Source organism: Taudactylus pleione, unplaced genomic scaffold (genome assembly GCF_031769625.1).
Source record: "Taudactylus pleione unplaced genomic scaffold, aTauple2 ptg000217l, whole genome shotgun sequence".
Taxonomy (NCBI): domain Eukaryota; kingdom Metazoa; phylum Chordata; class Amphibia; order Anura; family Myobatrachidae; genus Taudactylus; species Taudactylus pleione.
In genome coordinates, this window is record NW_028284619.1 from 5,977,336 (window position 1) to 6,001,725 (window position 24,390).

General features: G+C 46.6%; 1 protein-coding gene and 1 long non-coding RNA gene across 2 annotated transcripts in view; one reads left to right on the forward strand and one right to left on the reverse strand.

Annotated features, from left to right (window-relative positions):
- Positions 1-24,390, reverse strand: part of CFAP20DC (CFAP20 domain containing) — a 357,191-nt gene that overhangs the window by 87,689 nt on the left and 245,112 nt on the right. Inside the window, exon 15 of the mRNA XM_088478712.1 lies at positions 21,010-21,213. Within this exon, the coding sequence (XP_088334838.1) occupies positions 21,010-21,213 (204 nt within the window). The remainder of the gene's footprint in view (positions 1-21,009; positions 21,214-24,390) is intronic.
- The window catches only part of LOC148517438 (uncharacterized), a 165,901-nt gene that overhangs the window by 3,418 nt on the left and 138,093 nt on the right, over positions 1-24,390 (forward strand). The gene's annotated exons all lie outside the window — the stretch shown is intronic.

Consider the following 24,390-nt stretch of genomic DNA (forward strand, 5'->3'; position numbering starts at 1 on the left):
GATGAAGCTACATTGATGTCAGTGTGACCTCTGAACCCTGGCCGAATGCGCTACGGCACATGTGAGGCTTCTCCGCGAGTCTTTATACAAATAGTGTACGGAGGTGTCTAGTATCTCCTCTATAACAGAGTGTCTGTATGTGTTTAACCTTTTGCATTCACTACTGCCCTACTCTGTTGCTGTTTGGTTAATAAACCATCCCTGGTTAAGTTACTTTTCATGTGGATTAACATCTACAGTATCTCACACCACTTTAACACCTATCAAGATCAACAGGCTCTGCCAATATTTATGCCTACACATTAGGGACCTAATTTCCGGAAGCAAACTGGAAAGTTTTCTTTCTTGAACTGAGAAAGCAAACTTTCTCAGTTTGAGGCACCCTTAGGGGTTCCATAACTTTTTCAAGGCACCCCTAAGCCAAAATAATTACTGAGCAGTCCCATATTTTAAGTAGTTCAAAATAACGTTATAAGTATTTAAAAAATAAAGAGAAAAACTGTTCATTACTTACCCATTGCCCCCTCTGTCTTTCCCATTGCCCCCTCTGCATCTTTCCCATTGCCCCCTCCATCTCTCTCCTATTGCATCCTCTGTCTCTCTCCTATTGCATCATTTGTTTCTCTCCCATTGCATCCTCCGTCTCTCTCCCATTGCCCCCTCCATCTCTCTCCCATTGCCGCCTCCATGTCTCTTCCTTTGCACCCTCCATGTCTCTTCCTTTGCCCCCTCCATGTCTCTCCCTTTGCAGCCCCCTCCATGTCTCTCCCTTTGCAGCCCCCTCCATGTCTCTCCATTTGCCCCCTCCATGTCTCTCCCTTTACAGCACCCTCCATGTCTCTCCATTTCACCCCTCCATGTCTCTCCCTTTGCAGCCCCCTCCATGTATCCCCAGTCTCCCTTTGCAGCCCCTTCCATGTCTCCAGTTTCCCTTTGCAGCCCCTCCATGTGTGTCCCTGTGCAGCCCCCTCCATGTGTTTCCCTTTGCAGCCCCCTCCATGCATCTCCAGTCTCCTTTTGAACCCCCCCATCCACGTGTCTCTCATTGCAGTCCCCCCTTACTTACCATTAGTAGTGATCGCTATCGCAGTTCCGTTCAGCTCCTCAAATTAGCCATTCAGCAATATGGTCCTGGCCTCACTGTCTGTTGCTTACCACTGACAGCTCCCGCACACTCATACCCCCACCCCCCTGCACTCCACTCCGCTCTGTAGCTCGACTCAGAACGTATAAAAAAAATGCATAAATTAATAATTATTAAATCAGACAGCTTCTGAGCAGCCTTGTTAGCACCGCTGCGGCATTCCGGTGATAGTGCTGCTGCACCCCAGGCTGCGGTGGTGCACATATTGGGAACCACTGTGTCACATCAAAGACCAATATCCTGCCATTTTATAACCATTGTTTGCAAGAAATAAAATTTTTACATTTTTCTCCTAAAATACTTTTCGCTTTAGATTCATTCATGGTTTAGATTAATAGAGAGAGAGGAAATCCCTAACGCTTTTATTGTTCATGGAAATTTTGTGCTTAAAAAAATCTTTTACATTGGCAAAAAGAAATGTGTTTTGACATGCAACTAGAATGTGCAAAATGCAACCAATTAAATGCATAAGATGAGACTCCAAACCGTCAGCTCCTAGCTGGTTCATAAAGCAAGTCCTCTCGTAGAGTGGAAATTATTGTACGTACCTCTGCGTAACAAATGCACCTAAAATTCACCTTTCCGCTGTTGTATAATCTCTCCGCAAAACTAAATCTAGTTTTTATACTGTTCTGCACAAATGGACATACTAGAGTGTTTTGCAAAAAATGCCCTTACTCTTCCCAATTCCTCATACCCACAGGAGCAAACTTCTGATCCTATACAATACTACTACCTGTACTTGCTTTACAATCCCATTTACAGAAATACAGGAGCCCTTTGGGCAAATAGAGGCGCTTAGCACCACCGAAGACGATTCTGCAGGCACCTTGGCTGTTTTGCACTTTATAAATTATCCCTTAATAAATATCAGATGAGTGGTGTATTTATGATTGGTGCACGCATTGTTACTTACCTGTCCGTTGGACCATCCTGCCGGCCGCTATTATTACAGCTATATGTTCTAAAATGATCACAAAAAAAATGGCGTTGGCACAGGGTCATATGGAGGAGTGTGCCATCACTCAGGGTGCAGGCCCACTGCCCCTGCACCTGACTAAGAGTGCCCGGGCAGCTGTACACTTTCTCCTGTCGGCAGTCCCCTTCCTTGCGTAATGTCACATGTGCGGGGGCTGGGCTGGCAAAAGGGCGCAAGTGAGTCCTGCTGTGATGCTGCTCTGACAGAAGAGAGAGCCTGCATATAGCACGTGCGCAGAAGACTCTGGAGCAGCGCCAGAGAAAATACAAGAATATACAAACTACACACAAATAGTGTCCTGTTCAGCAAAGTACCCATGTCACACTTTTCACATTTCACAATTAAGTTGAATTAGTTTAACGCAGTGGTTCACAAACTTATTTGAATCACGCCTAGAATGTCGTTATTTTTTCACTGCACCCCTAGGCCAAAAGCTTCTTATAGAGAAAATCAGCAAAAATGATTAAACAAGTAAATTGTGCTTATAGGTCATCCTTATTGTCAGGTATGTGGTGGTGGACAGGGCTGTGCTTCTGTGTGTATGATTGGCAGCCACCAGCCCTGGTTTTGCTTTTCAAATGGACCATATATAATTTGATTTGGGAACCACTGGTTTAATATATACTGAGTACAGTAACTCAGAGTGTCACCTAGGGGTATATTTACTAAAGTACGGGTTTTTAGAAGTGGAGATGTTGCCCATAGCAACCAATCAGATTCTACGTAACATTTATTGAGCACCTTCTAGAAGATAATAGCTAGAATCTGATTGCGCAACATCTCCACTTCCATAATCCAGCACTTTAGTAAGTATAGCCCTTATTCGCAATGGTTTTTTAGTCATTAGAATGGTCTTCATGTATGCTTTATTTACAGAACTAGAGTACATGTAATATCTGCTATGAGTTATCCTTTACTGCTGCATGCATTAGTTCCTGTCAGATTATCATCACTGAACAACAGATCATTAAATCATGGAATGTCAGGGGCTTGGACAGTCCACACAAGAAGCCACGACTGGTATTTTCACATTTAGGGGTCTATTTGTTAAATGGATTTAAGTAAAAATTAGGACTTCTATCTAAAGGCTTAACACTTGTCCCTCTGGAGAAACCATTTGCCAGTTTCTCCAGCAAAAAGGAAAGCCTATTTAAGAAGGATCACTATGTAATATTCTAATTTAAAGATGGTAATAGCAAGGACAGCTCCCTAAAAAAAACCAAAGAAATCCTGGCCTCGAGGGCTGTCACTTAGCTGCTTCATTGATATTTTCTTGGCAAATTACGACAGTTCCAGATTTTTTATTACTTTCAATAAGTGGTGACAGAACTTTACTGCAAATGACTAAATAGGGATACATCAGGACTGCAATATTATTTTCAGACTGCACTATTACTGCCCTAACACTACAGACACAATAACTCACATGCTGCAAAATGTTAGTGTCTTACAGTCATGTAAAGTAGTATATCTGTATTGTGCAGCGGTCACAGGAAGGCTATCTGTATTATGCAAGGAATGCTGGAAGGCTTTCTGTATTAAGCAGGGATAACAGGAAGACTCTCTGACTTGTTTAGGAAGGCTCTCTGTATTGTGCAGCGACAACAGGAAGGTCCTCTGAATTGTGTAGGGTGCACTGGAAGGATCTCTGTGCTGTGAGGGGGCCACAGGAAGGTTCCCTGTATTGTTAACAGTCACTGGAAGGCTTTCTGTATTGTGCAATGGTCACATGAAGGCTCTTTGTATTCTGCAGGGGTCTCTAGAAGGTTCTGTGCTGCGCAGGGGTCACAAGAAGGATCTCTGTATTGTGCATGAGTCACAAGATGGCTCTCTGTATTGTGCTTAAGTCACAGGAAAGCTCTCTGTGTTGTATAGGGGTGATTGAAAGGTTCTCTACTGCATATGGGTCAGTTGAAGGCTGTGTTGTGCAGAGCTCAATCTCTATATTGTGCAGGGGTTACTGGAAGACTGTATAGTGCAGTAGTTATAAGACTATCTGTATTGTGCTGAGGTCACCAGAAGGCTCTCTGTGTTGTGAAGAGGCCACTGAAAGGCTTTAGAGGCTGATTCTGAGTTGCACAGATCTCTTTACATGGACGCAAACAGAAAGTTTTTGCATACAGCACATAAGCAGATGAAATTTTACACATTTTTGCGTATGTCCGTCCTATTGGAGTCGGAAGCATCTTGGCTGGATCTGGTTTTCTGAGAAATAGAGCATTTTGGGGCGTGAACTGAGCGGTGGCAAAGTGATTGCACATTGCCATCCTGACTAGTGGGAGTGTCATGGGTGTCTATCAAAAATTTGTGTGCACGTTTGAATACCAAGGCTCAGCTCTGGTTCAATCTTCATTATTACCATTTTCGCAGATGCCCCAGCTGCTCTCTAAAGCATTTTTGTAGATCCTGCATTATCAATAAAGCCCAGGTAATCTCCCATTTTACTGTGCCTACATTTCTTTGATTTTGCAAGCAGCATAATTTTTATTATAGGCAAAATTATGTTAGTTTTACCTATAAAAACAGATCACTGTTTTAATCACAGTAAAATCCCTGAAAACATTTTCGCAGGGCCTGATTTAGAGATGTACGCTAACCCAACGGTAAGCGTACATCTCCAATGTTTAGAGCAGAGCAGTAGCTAGACTTTTTGGTGCCCTGTGCCAGAAAGAGCATTGGCGCCCCCTCAATTTTCAAAGGGACATAATGCACCCCAAAAAGGGGAATGGCCTCATGGGGAAGGGTCAGGGAAGAGATAGGAGAGACCAGGAGATGCTGGGGATGAAATAAGAGGAAGCTACAAGTGAGAATGATAATAAACAGAAATTTGACAGGTCCAAACAGCGCCCCCTGACCAGTGGTGCCCTGTGCGATGGCACCGGCTGCACTACCCTAGCTACGGCTCTGGTTTAGAGGTCTGCGCAGGCCCCGTTCTGCGATCTCGCTCACAATCCCCTCTAGCCACAGTATGATTGACATGCTGCGGCATTTGCATGGCGGAGCAAGGGTGTGTCTGGCCATCGTTCCCAGAAACGGGAGCACGTCGCCCCCGTTTTATTGGAGGGTCGAGGACAGGGTCTGCGGACGCAGATTTCCTGGCCTCGCAAGTGACCAGACACTGGCCAGGCTGAAGTAAGATTCAGTGTATGCAGCCTGGCCAACGGAGCAACCATCGGACGCTGCACTTGGATTGCGAATGCAGCAAGGAGGTGTCTATTTCATACAGACACCTCCTGCTGCAGTTACATGTTGTTGGACAGTATTGCTCAGCTGCTTCTGTGCGGCTCTGCAATACCGTTCATCTCTGAATCAGGCTCTCACACTCTATTACATTCTCCAAACATGTATGAAGTCAGAGAAAAGCTGGAAGTCTCTGAAATCATATCTTAAAAAAGACTCCGCAGGAAGCTAGCGCTATTGATATTTTTTCTCTTTCTTCAATAATAATAGTTGCTCTCTGCAAAACGTTTAACCAATGCCATGAAGCTGGTCGTTTTACAATGCGTTTCCCCATATGGCAACAATAAATGAATAATGTCAACTTTATTTTCCTTTGGAGAACATAAATTAAAAAAAAAAACTTTTAAGAAATGATTATTAATGTCACATGAACTATTTTACAAATACAGCAGTAATAATAGCAGCTGGCTACTGTTCTATTGTGTCTGTGATTGGAATGTCCATGCACTAGATAAATACAGAGCTGCTCTAATAGTCGGCTGTCACAATTGCTACAGATTGCCTATGTAAATTACTTAACAGCCATTGCTGCGTGTAAATAGAAGTGATGTGGTCTGGACATAGACATAGGTTATATTTACTAAAGTGCGGATTTTTAGCAGTCGAGATGTTGCCCGTAGCAACCAATCAGATTCTAACTATTATCTTCTTGAACAGAGAGGGGGAACCTGAGCCCCGGGGGCCAAATAAGGCCCTGCGGAATCATTTGGTCTAGCCCTCAGAGCTTTTTTCTGCTAGCCCATCTGGATATCAGGGTGCAAGCACCGAAACTTCCACTTCCAGCGCCTCTGCACTCTGTATCAACGCCGGTGATTCTCCACACGTCACCATCAGCGTACCATAATGTGCGCCATCGACATATGCACCAGCCCTATGTCAGTTGCAGCTTCTCCATCTGCACATGGCCTCTGTGGCTGAGGTTCTGCATCTGAGAACGCAGCAGTTTTCACCAACACGCCCATAACACACCCATGAGGCAGACTTTTTATGCCATCACTTTATGCCACCTCCCAGTCACTGCCCAGGAACTCCCATCACTTTGCCTCCCCATATCTGATACCGCCTGACCTAAATATGGAAAGCGCGTCTGTATATTATGACATATGAGGAGTTCCTCTGTATATTAGGATACATGGAAGGAGTGTCCTTGTATAGTATGACTTATGGAAGGAGTGCTCCTGTACAGATCTAGGGATCTGCGACAAATGCCATCACACCCCAGGGCTCTGTGGGCGGAACCATTGCCGCCCCATGGCCTTGCTTCTGGCTATCAGCCTGGATCGCTGCTGCAGCACCGCCAGAGCGTCCTTTAGATGCTCCAGACAGGCACCCTGCACCCTGTACAACCAATCCTGAAGAATCACCGGTCAGCGTTGTATTTACCGGTACTATACATTATGAGGTATGGAAAGAGCATCCCTGTGTACTATGACTACTTAGGGGATGTAAAATACATTATTATGTTTAACTTACACAGCGGATGTGCTGTCATGGAGTAGGTGCTCGCTATGCCTGGTTTAAAGTCCATCTCCCTACTACCCCGGTTCCCCTCTAGGATCCAGTCGTGGTGGAACCCAGCCTCTAGAAGCCCACAGACATGCATCACAGCAGACATCCCTGCCTGCCACCACCATCATCGCAGTCCTCCACTGCTACAGTCTGAAGGGAGAGAGTACATGAGTTGGGAGAAAGTGAGAGAGAGAGAGAGAGATGGGCAGTGGGAGAGAGACCAGGGGAGAGGAGAGAAAGAGACCAGGAGGGGAGCTCTAGGACAGTGGTGCCAGTTGGAGGAGAGGGAGAAAGCCAAGGGAGGTACAATACCTAGTCAATGTCGGATACAACAGCTATTACATATAAATGCTGCAGAGTTTATAATGTACATATATTTCTTTTTGCGCTTCTTATTTCCCCTGCACTAAAGGCAGCCTTCTTCATTGACTGGTCCCCTTGGATGTTAGAGTGGACATGTTACAAATAATTAGCATTCTTGAGTTCTAGGAAACTACTGGTACATTTATGATTCGTCCTTTCAATGGGTGATTTACTGCTATTTGCAGGGCCAAATGGAAGGTCAGAAGGACAGTATACAAAATCAATGAGTGAAAGCTCTTGCCCACGTAATGGAATGTTAATGTCGTAGAGCCAGTCTAGATTTATAGCTGCTACTGTCACTGCTCTTTTTAATGTGAGCTTCTAATGGTTCCATGAATCTGATTTTAAATGCACTTGGTACAATATAGAGGACCCAGTATATTCAGGAAACATTATTGTCTAGACAGGAAAAAAAAAAAAAAGTTTCCGGTCCTCCTAGTATGAGTAACTTACAGGCAGTGGATGAACACCTGGGTGAATGAGGGGCACCAGCATACTTAAGGCTAGCATGTCGGTAAGAGGGAATCTCAGTGATCGTTAGGGCGTGTTCGGCAGGAAGTATTAATGTTTCTCAAGTAACACAAGGAGCATTTTAAGAGTGGAGGGGAGCCGTGTGTAGACTTCTCCGTGTGGGGCCCCTCCTCTCTGTGGTACAGTAGATTCTGGCATTGTGCCAGAGTTGACTGCGCATGCGCAGGTCTCTAGTAACATGGTGCCCACAGAATGGTCCTGGAGTCACCTCTACTGTGCATGTGCAACTCTCAGGGAAAATGACTGCGGCGCCATTTTCCCAGTGATTTGCAGCGCCAACGGGGGACTCCAGTATTAAACATGATTGCAGGGTGTGCGCTTGGACCCAGGGGCACATACCCACTGCACACCCTGCACCCATTATAGATACGCCAATGAGTAATGGTGTCTAAAGGCTCATACACACTAGACGATAAATTGAACGATATGAACGATAACGATATCGTTCCTATGCGTTCAGATCGTCCAGTGTGTATGCACAATATAGTTAATGATGCACGCTGCCTCAGATTGTTAATGATGTCTTTCATCGCCCATACCTGCAAAGCAACCTGATATCGTTAACGATATCGTTTAGTGTGTAATGACATTGAGCCTGGGAGTTCAAGGTAAACACTATATCGCTCATTGACCATATCGTTAAGTGTGTATGCGGCTAAAGGTGATGTGAGCATGACAATCCAAGGGAGAATTTTGATACCTCTAAGTGCAAGGTGAAACAGGCAAACAAATGCAGATCTACTGACTACAAGTTTCAACCTGTGGAAAAAATGACCAGTTTAAATGGTTTAAAAAGAACGTAACAAAGCAGGATCTTATAGTCAGGTTGCAGTGCATAAACCAATCATCACATATGGGAATGCAGGTTTGCGAGTTATAAGGTAGAGTGAGCACTGGTGGAGCAGGGTGATATGATCAGCTGAACCTTTCATCCCCATGATTAATGCTTCTTTGGACCAGTGGTGGTTCTGTTATATTGTTGGGTGCATTTTCCTGGCATGGTTTGGGTGCAATCCATTCCAAAGTCATCGCTGCTTACTGGTAATGAGCAATGGCGGCTCGAGGCATGTTCGACCAGCGCAATCGAACAGTGGCGCCACACCATAGAGGGTGCACCCCTCCCAGCCATTCCCGATTTCAGCGGGACAGTCCCGTATTTTGGGCACTGCCTCGCTGTCCCACCCGTGGGACAAAGTGTCCCGCAGGCGGTCGGTGGGAAGGTTGGGCATCTCCACCGCCGCAGCTGCCGGCCCCGTAGAAGAGGAATGCAGGAAAAGTGCTGCATTCAGTGCAGGAAAAGAGCTGATGTAGTGCTGGGCTCGTCCCCAGCCTGACGTTAACATCATTTAGGGGGCATGACCTATGGTAATAATTCCAATGCCCCATTTTTGGTCGCGCACGGCCCTGGTAATGAGTGATCATCTTTACAACATGTTGCAGAAGTTCTTTCCTAATGGGTCTTCCAGGATGACAATGCCCCCACCTGCAGACCACAGGTGGTCACGTGTTGGTTTGATGAGCATTACCCTGTTGTTATGAAAATTTCATGGCTATTGTTTATCACCATGAACTAAACAAGGGATACTCTTATGGAAGAATGGTGCGGTTATGGGAGTGTCGCAGGCGTGTCAGTGAAAGCGGCTGCGTTCTCAGATGCACAGCCGCAGCGTGCAGATGGAGACAGCGTACCTGCCATAGAGCTGGTGCAACTGTCGATGGTGCATGCGATGGTGGCATGTCAAGAATCACAGCATACAGGGGTGTTGACAGTGGGCATTTCAATGCTCGCACAATCAGATGCGTGCATGTTATCGCTGCTGCGACCCAGCAAACAGACGCACCAGCGGACGCAGCAGCATCAACCTCTGAATCAGGCCCCCTGCCTCATTAGTGTCTGCATTTCCTATATTTGAGGCACGTGCCTCAGCAAGGTATTAGTTTGGCCCATTTGCTGTAACTCTATCTTTGATCTTTTGCCCATCCGGCCAATCCGTGTTCTCAAATACTTGACATCAGCTAGGGACCTCGACTATTTTGCTCTTTCTAATCTTGACCTCAGCTTGTTACCCCAATTACCCTACCTCGTAATTGTTCCAACCAGTGGCGTTCCTCCCGCAGTGTCACTCGGTGCGGGGAGGGATGCTGTGTACATGGCAAAGCCACGCGCCGCCAAAAGGGGGCGTGGCCTTGCGGGAAGGGGGCTTGGCCTCGCGGCTGAACCCCCATGTTCCCGTTATTATTGGGGGGTAGGGGGGGGAGGGCTGGAGGTGCGGCCTGCACTGTGTGCAGTGACGGCTGGCTCCCTCGCAGTTGTCAGGAGCCCACTGCTGCACTTATTATACAATGCAGCACCTGGCTCGTGTCACTGAGGGGGAGTCTGCACTTTGGTGTCACCCCTCGGTGGGTGACACCCGGGAGCGGCCCGCACTCCCCAAACCCGCCTTGTGATGCCACTGGTCCCGATCCCTTGCTTAGTACATTCGTTTACTCAACTGTCTGTATGTATTTCCTAGATCAGAGGTTCCCAACCTCAGTCCTCAAGGCACCTTAACGGTCCAGGTTTTAAGGATATCCTTGGTTGAGCACAGATAATTAAATCAAAAGACTGAGGTACTAATTGTGCCCAAGCATGGTTATCCTTAAAACTTGTACCGTCAGGGTGCCTTGAGGACCGTGTTTGAGAGCCTCTGTCCTAGATATTCGGACATGTTATCTTAGTCCTTACCTGGTGGATCAGGCTCTTGGCTGATATGAGAAGCATTAAATTAACATTTGAAAGGTTCTCTAGTACAGGTACAAGTATATTACTTTCTTGGGCCTCTGACGGGCCACTGTACCCCTTGGCAGTGGCGTACTGTATCTATAATGGGTGCAGGGTGTGCGGAGCAGGGGGCCCACACCGCACACCCTGCATCTGTATGTTTAAAACTTACCGCCGCCGACGTGGGAATCTGGAGGCGGAGAGGTACCAGCACTGTCAACATCCCCTAGAAAATGGCAGCCACGGCCATTGTCCCAGCATTTTGCGCATGCGCAGTAGGGAAAAATGGCCGCGGCACTATTTTCCCAGGGACCTGCACATGCACTGTAGACTCCGGGCACACTCTAGTGCCCAGAGTCTACAGGTGTGCTAAGCGCAGCCAGCCGCCGGAGAGAGGAGGGGGCCCCGGACAAAGACTGCACACGAGCCCCCTCCTCTCTAAAAACACCCCTGATCCTTGGACTTCCAACATGACCCTGTTACCATTGGGAAAATATAGCAAGATGTGGAAAACACAGACACTGTTTTATAAATATTATGGAGGTCCCCTTCTTTACTTCTGTCTCAAAGAAAGCAGAGTCTGATCAGCCTACGCAGGTATTTTATTACCCGGTAAGGCATCTCTGAGATGAGGAGAGATAAAACAACACACTTATAAAATAGATAAATTCTTTTGTTTAATGTTCCATTAAATCTGCAGTAAATTTGGGCTAAATTTCTCCAGGGAGATAATGTTCTTCTTGGTTTGAAACCTTACAAAACAGAAATAAGGATGCGTTCTTTGTCCAGGTGATTTTACAAATTGAACTTTTAAATAATAAAACAGATAAATGATCATTCTGAGAGAATAACACTAAAGACATAAGGCCTGAATCATAGATGGTTGGTAATGCAGCCATGGATGCAGCCGCTCTCACCAATAGTAACTGCGGGAATATGCATATGCCAATCTCAGCCCTCCTTTTGTGGGGGACGGTGCGATGGAGTGTACGAGCGGTGAGCTGCCCACTTTCTGGCTGGGTGGTCTGTGCATTTGCAATGGAGACTGTAAACACACCAATATCCATACAATATCAGTCGATTGATGTTGCATCGATGCTGGTGTGTTTACGATCTCCATAGCAAAATTGGGCTTGATCCAGTGTTGCATGCAACCCACCGATTGTGAGAGACTTGAGCATGCACAGGATCTGTACTGCGCCTGTGCAGGTCTCCCTCTGCGAGATTGATTGACAGGCTGTGGCCATTTGGGGGCGGAGAGTAGGCGGGGCAGGCCTCCGTTCCAGAAAACGGCAACGTGTCACGTTTTCTAGAATTGCCATTATCTTCTCTGCTAAACATTATTTTGCAATCAGTAATGTTTAAAACCAGCGGTGAAGCTACGCTTCTGTCACTCAGCTAGGCACCATCTGCCCCCTGCCTCACTTTTTAACACATTCTTATATGCCATCAGACCCATCCAGATGCCCATCATATGCCATCAGACCCATCCAGATGCCCATTATATGCCATCAGACCCATCCAGATGCCCCTTATATGCCATAAAACCCCTTCATATGCCCTTATATGTCATCACACACTTCCCCATGCCCATTGCGTACTATCCATCTAGGTACCCCAAACATGCCATCAGACTCGCTTGCCCCCGCATTAGCACTACGGGTTCTCGCATTAGAATAAGGTATTAAATTAGACTTCCGTGGTTGTCCGCAACTACAGCCATGGTGTGTGCGGCTCAGTATTAGGCCCACTGTGTCACACTTATGCCAGGCACCTAGCACCAACTACCATGCCAGTGGCAAACGCAGGATTTCTAGAGGGGGGTTTCCAAATGCTTGATTTTAGAGTGAGAGTGGCCTGTCCATGAAGTGGGCATAATCAGCACTTATCCAGCTTTAATATGTTACATACAAAGTATATTGTGTTGCATAATTCCAGCATATACAGGACCAGCGATCACAGTGAGCCATTAGATGCGGCTGTAGGTCCATCCTGTCTGAGCAGAATGTTTTTTTTCTGATGTGAGCACCATTCCTGAGCATTGAAGCAAGTCCTGGAGTCTGAGGGAGCAGCAGAAGAACTTAGCACTGCCCTGGACATATATGTACATATCGGTCTCCTTATGTACTGGATAGTGTATTATTATATGGTATTAACTATTAACCCTAATGATGGTCTATAGCAGTGCACCTCTAACAGTGCATGTTTTCCACATCTCCTAGTTGGTGCACAGGTTAATTTATTACTGGCTGACACATTTTAAAAGATCCACAGGTGGTGCTAATCATTTCATTTGTGATACCGAGAAGAACATGCAGCACTAGTAACATTCTACTATATTACTATTTCTATTGTGGTCATGGTGTGTGCTGGGGAGGGGGGTTTCCAGGCAGACGGAAACCCCCCCTGCGTATGCCTATGCATAAAAAGTTCAAAGTCACAAATCTATCATATCGCCTTTCTACCAAGGAATTGCACATATACAGGTTCTTATGGCACATATGCCTTCTCTGCACGTATAGGCCCTGACTCACAGGTGCGGGCAATGCAAGCGCAATGCTGATGTTCACGTAGTTGAGTGAGTATTTACCACAAAAAGTTCTGAAAACCCCTATGACGCATGCGTTACACATGCTCAACACCTCTATTGCAATCAGGACAGGCGGTATCAGATATGGGGTGGCAAAGTGATGGGTGATCCTGGGTGGTGACTGGGAGGTGGCCCGAAGTGAGTGCAAAAAAATATCTCTCATGGGCATTTTGTGGGCGTCAGTGATAGCGGCTGCATTCCCTCCCAGACGCAGAACCACAGCCACAGAGGCCATGTTCAGCCAGAGATACTGCTTCTGCCATAGGGCTGGTGCAAGTGTCGATGGTGCGCCGATGGTGGCGTGTCAAGAATAACCGGCGCTGTTACAGCGTGCAGTGACTCTGAAAGTGGGCATCTTAGGGTTTGCTCATTCAGACGCCGGCTACTACACCAGGGGAAAGCCGATACTAACATTCGCATATTATCACAGCCCATAACACCATCACTGATTGGACAGTCCATTACATACAGCAAGAACGTCATAAGTGCCAAATAAAGCAGCAGCCACTAAGCACAGATAACTCTGGTGCGATGATTATTCTGAGTCAGATGCAAATGGAGTTGCGGATTTCGGCATACTGTGCACAGTGGCGTTGCTATAGGGTGCGGGCCCACCGGATGTCACCCTCGGATGTCGGGGTGACACCAAAATGCCGGCTCCTCCTCAGTGACAGGAGCTGGGTGCTGCAGTGTGGCAATCTCCTGCCACACTCGGCTCCTGTCACAGAGGAGGAGGAGGAGCTGACATTGCAGCCAGGAACTAGTCTCCGGGGGCAGCTCAGCATCACCAGGAATGCAGGGCACGGATTTCCCGTGAGGCCACTACCCAATTTTATAGGCCACACCCCTTTTTGAGCAGCGCCAGGAGGATCCAGGGTGCGCACCGGGTCAGACTCGGTAACGCCTCTGACTGCGCATACTCTACAGAAAGAGATCAGTGACTGTGCATGCCCCGAATCAGGCATATGCACATGGACGGAGGTCGCAAGTGAGGACGGATTGATCGGACCACTCTTTCTGTGAAATGAGTGTTTGTAAGGCGGTAGCTGGGTGATGAGCATACAAACACATGGAACTGTTCTGAAGAGTGGCACTGTTGTGGGCATGTAAGCCAACCTCAGTAGATTGCAGATGGAGATAGAGCACTCATTTCAGATGGATCTTTTGCACCCACTATGGAGGGGGTTCATGTCCAAATACTAATGATGATGGTTGTGGCTGCACACAGAAAAACAGCGGGCAGGAGGGCATTCCACATGCAGACACACAGATGTTCGACATACACGGGTGGATTCCTGCATTAGCTTTAGTTGGTAAGTAGGCTACCGCAGCCATACAGAGATGCGGCCACAGATGCCTCCAACTCAGGACCTGATTTGGGTGAGCGCAGTATCAATGCTTTCATTCTGCGCACGCATCCAGATGGTTACAGTGGGAGCCGTAGAATGAATTTGGTGTGTGTACCCGTGAGGTAGCATGGGGGTGGCTAGCCAGACGTGGGCATGTAGCGGTCACTGACTGCGGCTGCACTGACACAGACGGCCATGTTCGTTCTGAGATTCTGCGCCTCGATAGGTCTGGTGAAATCTTCGATAGTGCAACCGATGGTGCGTCTTAATAGGCACAGCAACGGTGCTAACGACGGTGGGCATCTCAGCTGCATTAGCATAAAGACGTAGTTGCGGCTTGCGGCCAAAGATGCAGTTGGGGCTGGAATTGTGCCTACCTCTGAATCAGGCCCTCAGTATCAGCGCCAATGTGTGGTTGGCGCACACACCACAAAATGTTATGCAATGCTGATGAGCATCTAAATTACCCTTATGGATTGTCATTGTTTATGACAGCAACGGCTCTGCCATCTGCCATGGACTGAATTACTGAACGGAACATAAGAACGGTTCCGTATGTAAGAAGAGGTACTGTTCATTGCTGGCATACAGCATGAAATATTGTAGGGCAGGAACAGATTGGTAATGTATGAGTTTTCCGTGGCACGTCAGAGAATAGTAAGATGTTTCAATCATAGGCAGAGCCTCTAGCAAAACAGACTCCATTACATTCACAGTATTTGCATTTAAACCTGTAGTGTCACTGCACCTTGGTAATAGACATCAATCTGTTGATTTCTGAGAACAAACAGGCTGCATTATGAATAAAAGAACCTTGCGGGGTACATGTCATTATTAACACTGCAGTGTTTCCAGACCACAAAATATTTGACAAATGAGAAATAACATACAGTACAGAATCAAGAAACAAAACTCTAAAAATGTATATATTAAATAGATATGTAAGAAAAAGTACAGCCACTATTCTGTTATGTAGATTACGACATACAAAAAGAAATAAAAAACCATTAAAGTGGCATGATAACACGAATGCACAGTGATGTGATTAGTGCCAATGATTGGCCGGCTTAGCATTGGCTGTAATCCGTACACATGGTTTAGGATCAGAGTGGCTTCCGCTATAATAAACTCATTTAACTCATATAGGGGCCCATTTATCAATGATCACATTTGCGATACGATCTGGTAGCGATATTAGCGCCCATGATCACATTGCAGCAAGGACAGGCAAACAGGGTAGGCAGGGAAGAGAAAGCCTCCCCTGTCACACTCCTACGATTTGATATAAAAATTATTAGAATAATACAAAGAAGATATTTATAACTTATAAATATCTTCTATTATTGTAATCATTTTTATAGTTAACACTCACCAGCTTTGTGGAGCTCCCTGGGATTGTGGAGCTCCCTGGGACAGCAGGGAAATTAGAGACGAGGCAGCAACAGCTCAGCTTCGCTTCTGTATGGTCAGACACTGCTTGCAGAGCTGGGGGCAGGGCCACACTACAGGTAGTAGGCTGCACAGAAAGAGAGCTAATAGAGGCATGCCTCTGAGTATGGGGGTGTGTCTTGAACACTGATGGACACCTTGGATGTGTCATGTGACCAGGAAGTGCACTTCAGTGTTTAGAGATCGGAGCTGTCAGCAGCAACAAGAGAAGACACAGTGATGCAGGTAGAAGAATCAATTTACACTGAAGATTAGTGTAGTGAGGAGAGAGTTACAGTGAGTAGGGGGTGAGACGGGCTCCCAGAACTCAGACCCATCTCCAAGTGTGCCTCCCTAGCTACTGACCTCACCGCACGTCACTGCATTGCAGTATGCAATCATATCGGCCGAATGTAAGAAAAAGCCCTCGCAGGGACAGGGGCTCTGAAAGGAGCCCGTTCCTGCGATGCGCTAGGAGGGAAATGACCGCGTTAGAGGTCTCATCACTCCTGTGCCAGCACTCTAGTGCATGTGTGGTCTACAGACCATGCATGCGCCGCGGCCATTGCCGGGAGGGGGTCCTCCAGAACCCTCTCTCAATATATTCTTCAAAGTGTAACCCATGCGGTACAGCAGCATAACTCTGCATGGGCCAAGCTCCTGAATGTTTAGCATTCCGACATCATAAATTCCGACAACATCGCATCCCTCATAGAAACCTATCAGAGATATCTGCTGTTGTTCCTCCATAATACATTACAGGGATACTAATTATTTGTGAGTATCCAAAACAGGTGATTTCAGGAAACACGCTGCAAATAGTTAATGATAAATGTACCTGAACGGCCTACTCAAGAAACAATACTTGCCAAACACTGTAAATTGTAAAGTCTCCTGGTTACGCTATTAATCTTATTGAGCTTCTATATTGTTAGATACTTTACCAGGGCTGTTTCTAGGTGCGGGCAAGCAGTGGAATCATTTCTACATGTAGGCCGGTACACTTTAAAGCAGTTGTGACCTAGCCTGTGTCATGCCGCAGCTGCTGTTGCCTTGTCCTGAAGTCTGTGGGCTGGGCGGGCAGCAGCATGATTCCCTCCCTCCTCCATGGGTAGCTACTGTAGGGCACCTTCTCCCCTCTTCACAGCCAGAGTGACCGGGCTCAAGGGTGCCTCTCAGGGCCATTGGCAGAGAGGTGCGGCCGCTGACACAGCCTGCCATGCACAGCCGCCAAAGGTTGCCACATGCTGTATTGCTGCCGGGTAGGGATGGCCATTGACCACCGATGATTTGATGGTTTGTGGCCGATGTTGATAACAGAAGGTTTCCCTCCATCGATGGAAAAGCATAACCGAATTTTTTTTTTTTACCAAGTGACGAGACACAAAGCATAGCTCTGCCCCCACACCTGTGAAGCCGCACCCCCATATTCTGAATGGCCTATGGGCCAGTCAGTCAAAAGACAGGGATAACCATTGGTGGGTGAAACCATCGATGGTCATCAGTGAATGGTTTAACCATCAATGGTGACTTGCTATTTTACGATAGATGGTAAACATCGATTGTCACACCACCGATGGCCATCCCTACTGCCGGGTGCCCGCTACTATACATGAAATTGTAGCAGTGCGCCCAGCTCCGATTATCCCCGGCTCCCTTCATATTTCTGACCCAGAGTGGCTCCGCCTCTCGCCCCAGCTGCAAAAAAAGAGCTCAGGCTCAGTTTGCAAACAGGACTCGGAGTTAAAACAAGTGTGTGGCAACTTAAAATATATAAGGGATGGGGAAAGTGTTAGACAAACTATATAAGGGTTAAAGGGTAATGGGCATACAGTACAATATATAAAAGGTGGGGGTGATGAGCATAAAACATACTGAGGGATGACTGGAGCATGGAGGGACACTGGGGGCTGGCTGGAAGGACAATGTGGGCTGGTTGGACACAGGGCCAGGATTTCCCGCAAGGCCACGCCCATTGCTGTGAGGCCACACCCCCTTTTAGGCGAGATTGTCAAGCTATGGCCCTGTACTTTACTAATGGCCAAGTTCCCTTATGTGTAATATGAGTCAGAGGCCAATATCCTGCCCTTTGAATCAATACTGTTCCTCCCATGCACGTCTCACCTTTTCCTCTTGTCTCTCTCCTCCATGGCTACCAAACTACCAAGCTCACATAACAAATCGAGGTGACAGAACTGCAAGGTAGCAATTGCCACCACAGATTATCCTAGTAAGCTGCTTGCTATACTATATTTCCACGTTAAACAACATTCAGGGTGACTCGGGACAAATGTGAGATGAAGAATAACAAAAGGTGCTCTGACTAGCCAAATACACCTTATAAAGGTTATGTTACCAATAACAACCAATCAGGTTTTGTTTTTCATGTTCTAACCTACACTAGAAAGAATGTGAGAATCTGATTAGTGCACAAGTAAAAGGGGGTGTGGTCAATAGCAAGCAGTGTCTATAAATGTCCCCCTGTATGTGGTGATTTTGGACTCTGGCCATTTATATAAATTCTGGCAAATGAGCACTAAAAATGTCACTGCTACTATTTTAGTTTCAGAATGATGTGAAAATGGGATTCTAGATGAATAAATGTGTAGAGTGCGGGCAAATGAGTCACTTCACAAATAAACTGATGTTATCCATGTATGTGCCTTTATTAGTGCAGCGGCTTCTAAACAAACAATGATTCACCTGGCACGATGCAAAGGATTAAACCTTCCTGCACCCACACACTAAGTGCATATTCTAAAACTCATTTACAATAACCTGTGCCACATTGATTGCTGTTTTCTCATAGTCCGTCAGGCCGTAAAAGCTATGTTTTAAAAGATTTTTTTGTACATTTAAAAATAAACAGATCATTCAGAAACCACTAGTCCTTAGTTCATAGTACAATAACGCAAAGGGAAAAGGCAGAATTATATGTGAGTTAAGGGTCAGCATTACATGACAAATATATAATACAGCTTGGCAAGTTTTATATTGAAAATTAAATGTCAACTGTAGGCAAAAATTCCGCACTTGTATTATATAATCAGCCCTTTCCATGACACTTTAGACTATGGCCCTGATTCAGAGCCGGACGCTCTGACCAGAGCGCTAGCTCTGAATCAGGGCCCACCTCCATAAATATGGAGCGTCCTCCTGGACGCTCGTATAGCTGTGGGTCACCACCCACAGCCTATACGAGCGTGCAGGATGATGGTCGCGATGGTCTTGACCATCGCGACCATCGCCACTGCGTGCAGAAGCCTGCGGTTGAGTTTCTCAACCGCAAGGCCAGGAGTGATTTCGGCTCTATCAGAGCCAAAATAACTCCCACTGACATCACTAGTGATGTCAGTGGGGCCGGCTTCTGACGGTAGGCGTTCCCTTGGGAACGCCTCCGTCTGGCAGGCACGCCCCCGGCACGCCCACCAAAGGGGGCGTGCTGTCAATCAACATCGACAGCACGCTCCCTTTGATCAGACACAACGAGCGAAGGAAAGTCCTTCGGTCGTCGCGTCTCGCGCATGCGCACGACGGAGCTCCCTCCGTCGTGCGCATGCGCAGTGCACACCATCGACCCACTTGCGAGCGGACAGCCGCTCGCGAGTGGGTCTGAATGAGGCCCTATATTAGGATCAGCAGCATTTTGATAGCAGTAATCTGTAGGCACAAAGAAAAACATACTACATGGATTTGACATCTGTGCAAGGTAATTTAATGCCTCTTCCAGAAGAGTAGAGAGGATGGTGCTAATGCTGGGTACACACTGATAGATATATCGGTCGTTCCATCGAACGGCCAATATATCTATAGTACATCGGCAGATGTGTACACCTGATATGTCCGTGAACGACGTCGTTCACAGACATATCAGATCGGCCCTGCAGCACAACAGATGGGCGATATATCTGAATTATATATCGGTCATATGCGTGACCCGCCAATCGTCCGTGCGCATGCTGCAGGGATCGCCGGTGATTGACATCTCATCTGGACTCATCGATCTAGTGTGTACCGGGCTTAAGGCAAAATGTGTATACTGGTATTAACAAAAGGCTAATCTATGTTATTTTCACTGGACACTGATGCATGCTCCTACCATAAATATACAGTATATGTATAGCAATGGCATCACTTGGAATCCATCGGTCAGTATCCTGATCTGAGGGCCTGATTCAGACCCGCTCGCGAGCGCCGTGCGCTCGCAATCGGGTCAATGGTGGCCCAGTGCGCATGCGCATGACGGAGCCGGCTCCGTCGTGCGCATGCGCAAGACCCGGATGCCCCCTTTGGTACGAGACCCGGAGCGACGGATTGCCCGTCGCTATCCGGGTCTTGCGCATGCGCACGACGGAGCCGGCTCTGTCGTGCGCATGCGCACTGGGCCACCATTGACCCGTTTTGTAGGCGTGGCGTGGGTGTTGGCGGCCACACTGACATCAGCAGTGATGTCAGTGGGGAGCTTCCTGCTCGATCAGAGACCCAACCTTAGGGTCCCACAGCTTAGCTAGCGACCAGGAGGCCGCACTTCTAAATAGAAGCGGCCGCCCTCATTCAGAGCGAGTGCTCGCTTCTTGCGACTGCCTCTGAATGAGGGCCTTTGTCTCTTGTAGCACAGGTGGATCAGCAGGTATTTGGTACAGTACAGAGATGGGTTTTTTTTAAGAGATATAATGAATCTTATCCCAGATATCATTGGAAACTAGAGTGAGGGATCTACATATTTTCTTAGCAGAAGATCTCAGATACTGGTTCACCAGACTTGGCGTTACGCTTTTCCTCCTCAGGCTGCCCTATGGCACTTACTGTATAAGAGTCAAACTTTCCGATTACAGTGAGCACAGGGTGATCTTGCAGGCCTTAAATCAGCTGGCTCACAAATGGGCCTCTTCTGGGACCCAGGCAGTTATACCTCCACTCATACGGATAAGCCTTCACCAACTCTGGGCAGCTATCACTGATATAAGAGCAACAACTAGACGGAGGCACTAAATATAAAGAGTACTATTAGAGGTTGGAGCTCCTCTCAAAAACAGGGCACGGACAAAATTATTTAAAAACCAGACCCTCAGTCAACAGACTGATTTACAGATGTCATAACAAAGTCGGACTTACTGGTGGCAGACAGAAGTTCCAGGTCGTCGTATCGTCACTACTCGTACTCATGCTAACGTTACAATGATCAATCTGAGACTGGCTCAATCCATGAGGTGTCCCCTCCTCTTCCAGTTCCTCGTTCTGCTGCCTCCTCATACTGGCCAGCATCTGCATTTCTGAGGCACTCAGTCGGTTTACTTGGTAATTTCTCCAGTCATACCCCTAGCAAGAAAGCACAAGGTTCAGTCCTTCTATGTGCCAACTACATATTAAAATCGGCAAAAACAAGTCAATAGAAGTATTGTAATATCTAAAGCACAAAGCTCTAATAACGAGTGTGTTAGAAACTGTACGATTGGTACTGTAAGGATCAATATAAAACAAATCACTTATTGATAAATCAATGTTGATTTTAGAGATCTTCTTCTAAGCTTATCGGAGGTATTCCCAAGACTGAATGCTGCTGTATTTTCTGACAGAGCGTAATATACCAACCTTTAAATATTTAGGGGTCTGAGGGCCTGATTCAGCCAGGATCGCTATTCTGCTAATACGCACGAAACAGTTACTAATATCAGCGGTGATATGCAAACGATTGCAGCCTAATATAAGGATGCCCACTTCCCCTTACTCACATCAGCATACTTTAGCAAATAATCGGTAACATTGAGTAACATCGGACCCCTACGCACAGTAACGGCAGGTCAGACCTCACTCAGGAATTGCTAACTTCAGTGCACGCTATGAGGCCTCAGGCTGCGTATGGTATCGCAGTGGGTAATTTATGCACGCCCCTGCAATGGTGTTGAAACGCCAGACCACCCCCCCGTCACCACCCACAAATGGCACTTCCTGTCAATCACTCTGCAATGGGTCTGCATAGCAGTCCCGATTGCAATAGCTAGTTCAAGCACGCGCACTGCGATGCATACGCATGCGCGGTATGCAACAATCAGCCAATTGTGTGCGTATTAGCAACTGCGATCCTTGCTAAATCAGGCTCTATGTACTAAGCTTTGGAGAGAGATAAAGTGTATGGAGATAAACTACCAACCAATCAGCTCCTAACTGTCATTTTTCAAACACAGCCTTTAACAAGGCAGGAACTGATTGCTTGGTACTTTATCTCCATCCACTTTCTCTCTCTACAAGGCTTAGGGCCTGATTCAGACCCGCTCGCAAACGGGTCGATGTTCCCCCACTGCGCATGCGCCGCCTCCGGCATGCGCGAGCCCCAGCAAGCGACGGCAGCTCCATCGCTCCGGGGCTCACTACAAGCTACAAGGCGGGCGACTGTATATTGATTGACAGCTCGCCCCATTTTGTAGGCGGAGAGGGGGGGTGGCTGCACAAACGTAGGCATTCCCTTAGGAACGCCTGCCGTTTGTGGGCGGCCCTACTGACATCACTCGAGATGTCAGTAGTGGACTTCCTGCTCTATTAGAGCAGGAAGTCCACTCGGGCTTGCGGGAGCCGAGACACTCCCGCAGGGTCTCAACGCAAGCCCGATGGTCGCGATAATCGTGACCATCGCCAGGCCGCTCGCACTAGCTGTGGATGGTCACCCACAGCTTTGCGAGCGGCCTGGAGGCCGAAACAAGAAAAAAAAAACGCCCTGATACACCGTGCGCCTCTGAATCAGGCCCTTGGTACATAGACCCCTTAGACCAGTGGAGACGCTGTTCTTTTAAAATAAACTGCTATATTTGTTCACTGAAGAATACACATTTGTAGAATAACATGATTTCCTGCGCAGATGGTTTATGGACATATATGTAGTGGAACATTTATATAAATATAAAATTGACATAAACCTGGAAAAGCGCATCATAAACACATACAGTATAGACACAAGCAAAAATCTTGGGGCAAGTCCCAGAATTTCAGAGGTCAAAAGTGGTGTAGCGTACCAGAAAGGTGTGCGCTCTTAAAAAAATTTATCATAGGCTAGGTAGATTGGAGACATGTCCCTATTTTCGAATTGAGAAAATTGTTAAGAATCACACTGAATAGCCAGTCATCTGATCTCTCTCATCACAAGTGCATATAATCAAAAGACGAACAGAAGGCATTTCTATATGCCTATTGTGTATTAAACACCTTGTATGTGTATGTCTGCGTTTGATTTGGTAGGGGTTAATGTTAGAGATGAGCGGTTCGGCATTGCTGAACACAAAACCGTATATACCCGAACTTTGGGGTTCAGAGTAGAACCGAGTCTCCAGACTTGGGTCTTCTCACCAAGTTCGGAACTTGGATCTAAAAACTGTTTCTTATGTGTTTTGGATTGCATTTAGGTCCCTCCCTCATGATTTCAGGTGCTGTGAGGTGGCCAAAATTGACTGAAAATGAATGTTACTAATGTTAATTATACTATAGAAACAAAAACAGGACCAAGTTACATGATTTTAGCTGTTTTTAAAGAAATCCAAAACCAAACCAAACCAGGATGGTTTTACCAAAACCAAAATACCTTGAATTTAAACCACAAGCAAAACAAGGGGGTCTGCGCGCATCTCTAGTTAATGTATTGTGGTGTTTGCTAGTTATGGCCAGTTTGCAGTTGCAGTTAGCCTATCAACCGCTTAGGGGTGTGTTTGTGGGTGTACAGTAGTTATGTAATTCTCTAGTGATTTCTGCATAGGGGAGGTCTCTTGGTTTTTGGACATTCCCGCTCGTCCATCCCATTATGGTGTCTTAGTTGACAGCTTTATTTTGGAAAAGAAAGGTAGCAATGGCTGTCTCGCTTGTAGATCTTGAAGTGCTCTCCCCGCCAATACACAGGTTAGTCTGATTTTACCCTACTGCGGTCATCAGCACGTCTTCCGGACTATAAATAGACAGTAATTAGATAGACAATGTCTAGATAGACACCAGATGTTAGACAGTCAATAGTTAGACAGGGACAAAGTCAGACACACTAAAGTTCGACATCTAAAAAGGTCGACAAATTTAAAAAAAAAACAAAAAACTAGTTTTTAGGGTTAGGGTTAGACACTTACCCTGATGGTTAGGGTTAGGCACTTACCCCGATGGTTAGGGACAGGCACAAAGGGGAGGGTCACGGTGAAGATTAGGGCTAAAAAACATAAAAAATTGTCGACCATTTTCATGTCGAACTTTTGACCCTGTCGACCTTTTTACATGTCTAACTATTGACTGTCTAACATCCGGTGTCTATCTAGACATTGTCTATCTAATTACGGTCTATCACTTATACCACACCCCAGCAGCACCACCGGCCCTGATGTGCCTTTTTGTGTCACTGGGAGGGGAGTACCCTAAGTGTGCGTATGATGGGCTGGCAGAAGGCCCCCCATCCAGGCCTGATTGAGGTAGTGAGCAGGGAGCTACACTGCTGTGTAGGGCCATTCTTTCTTTCTCCTTCACCATTATCTC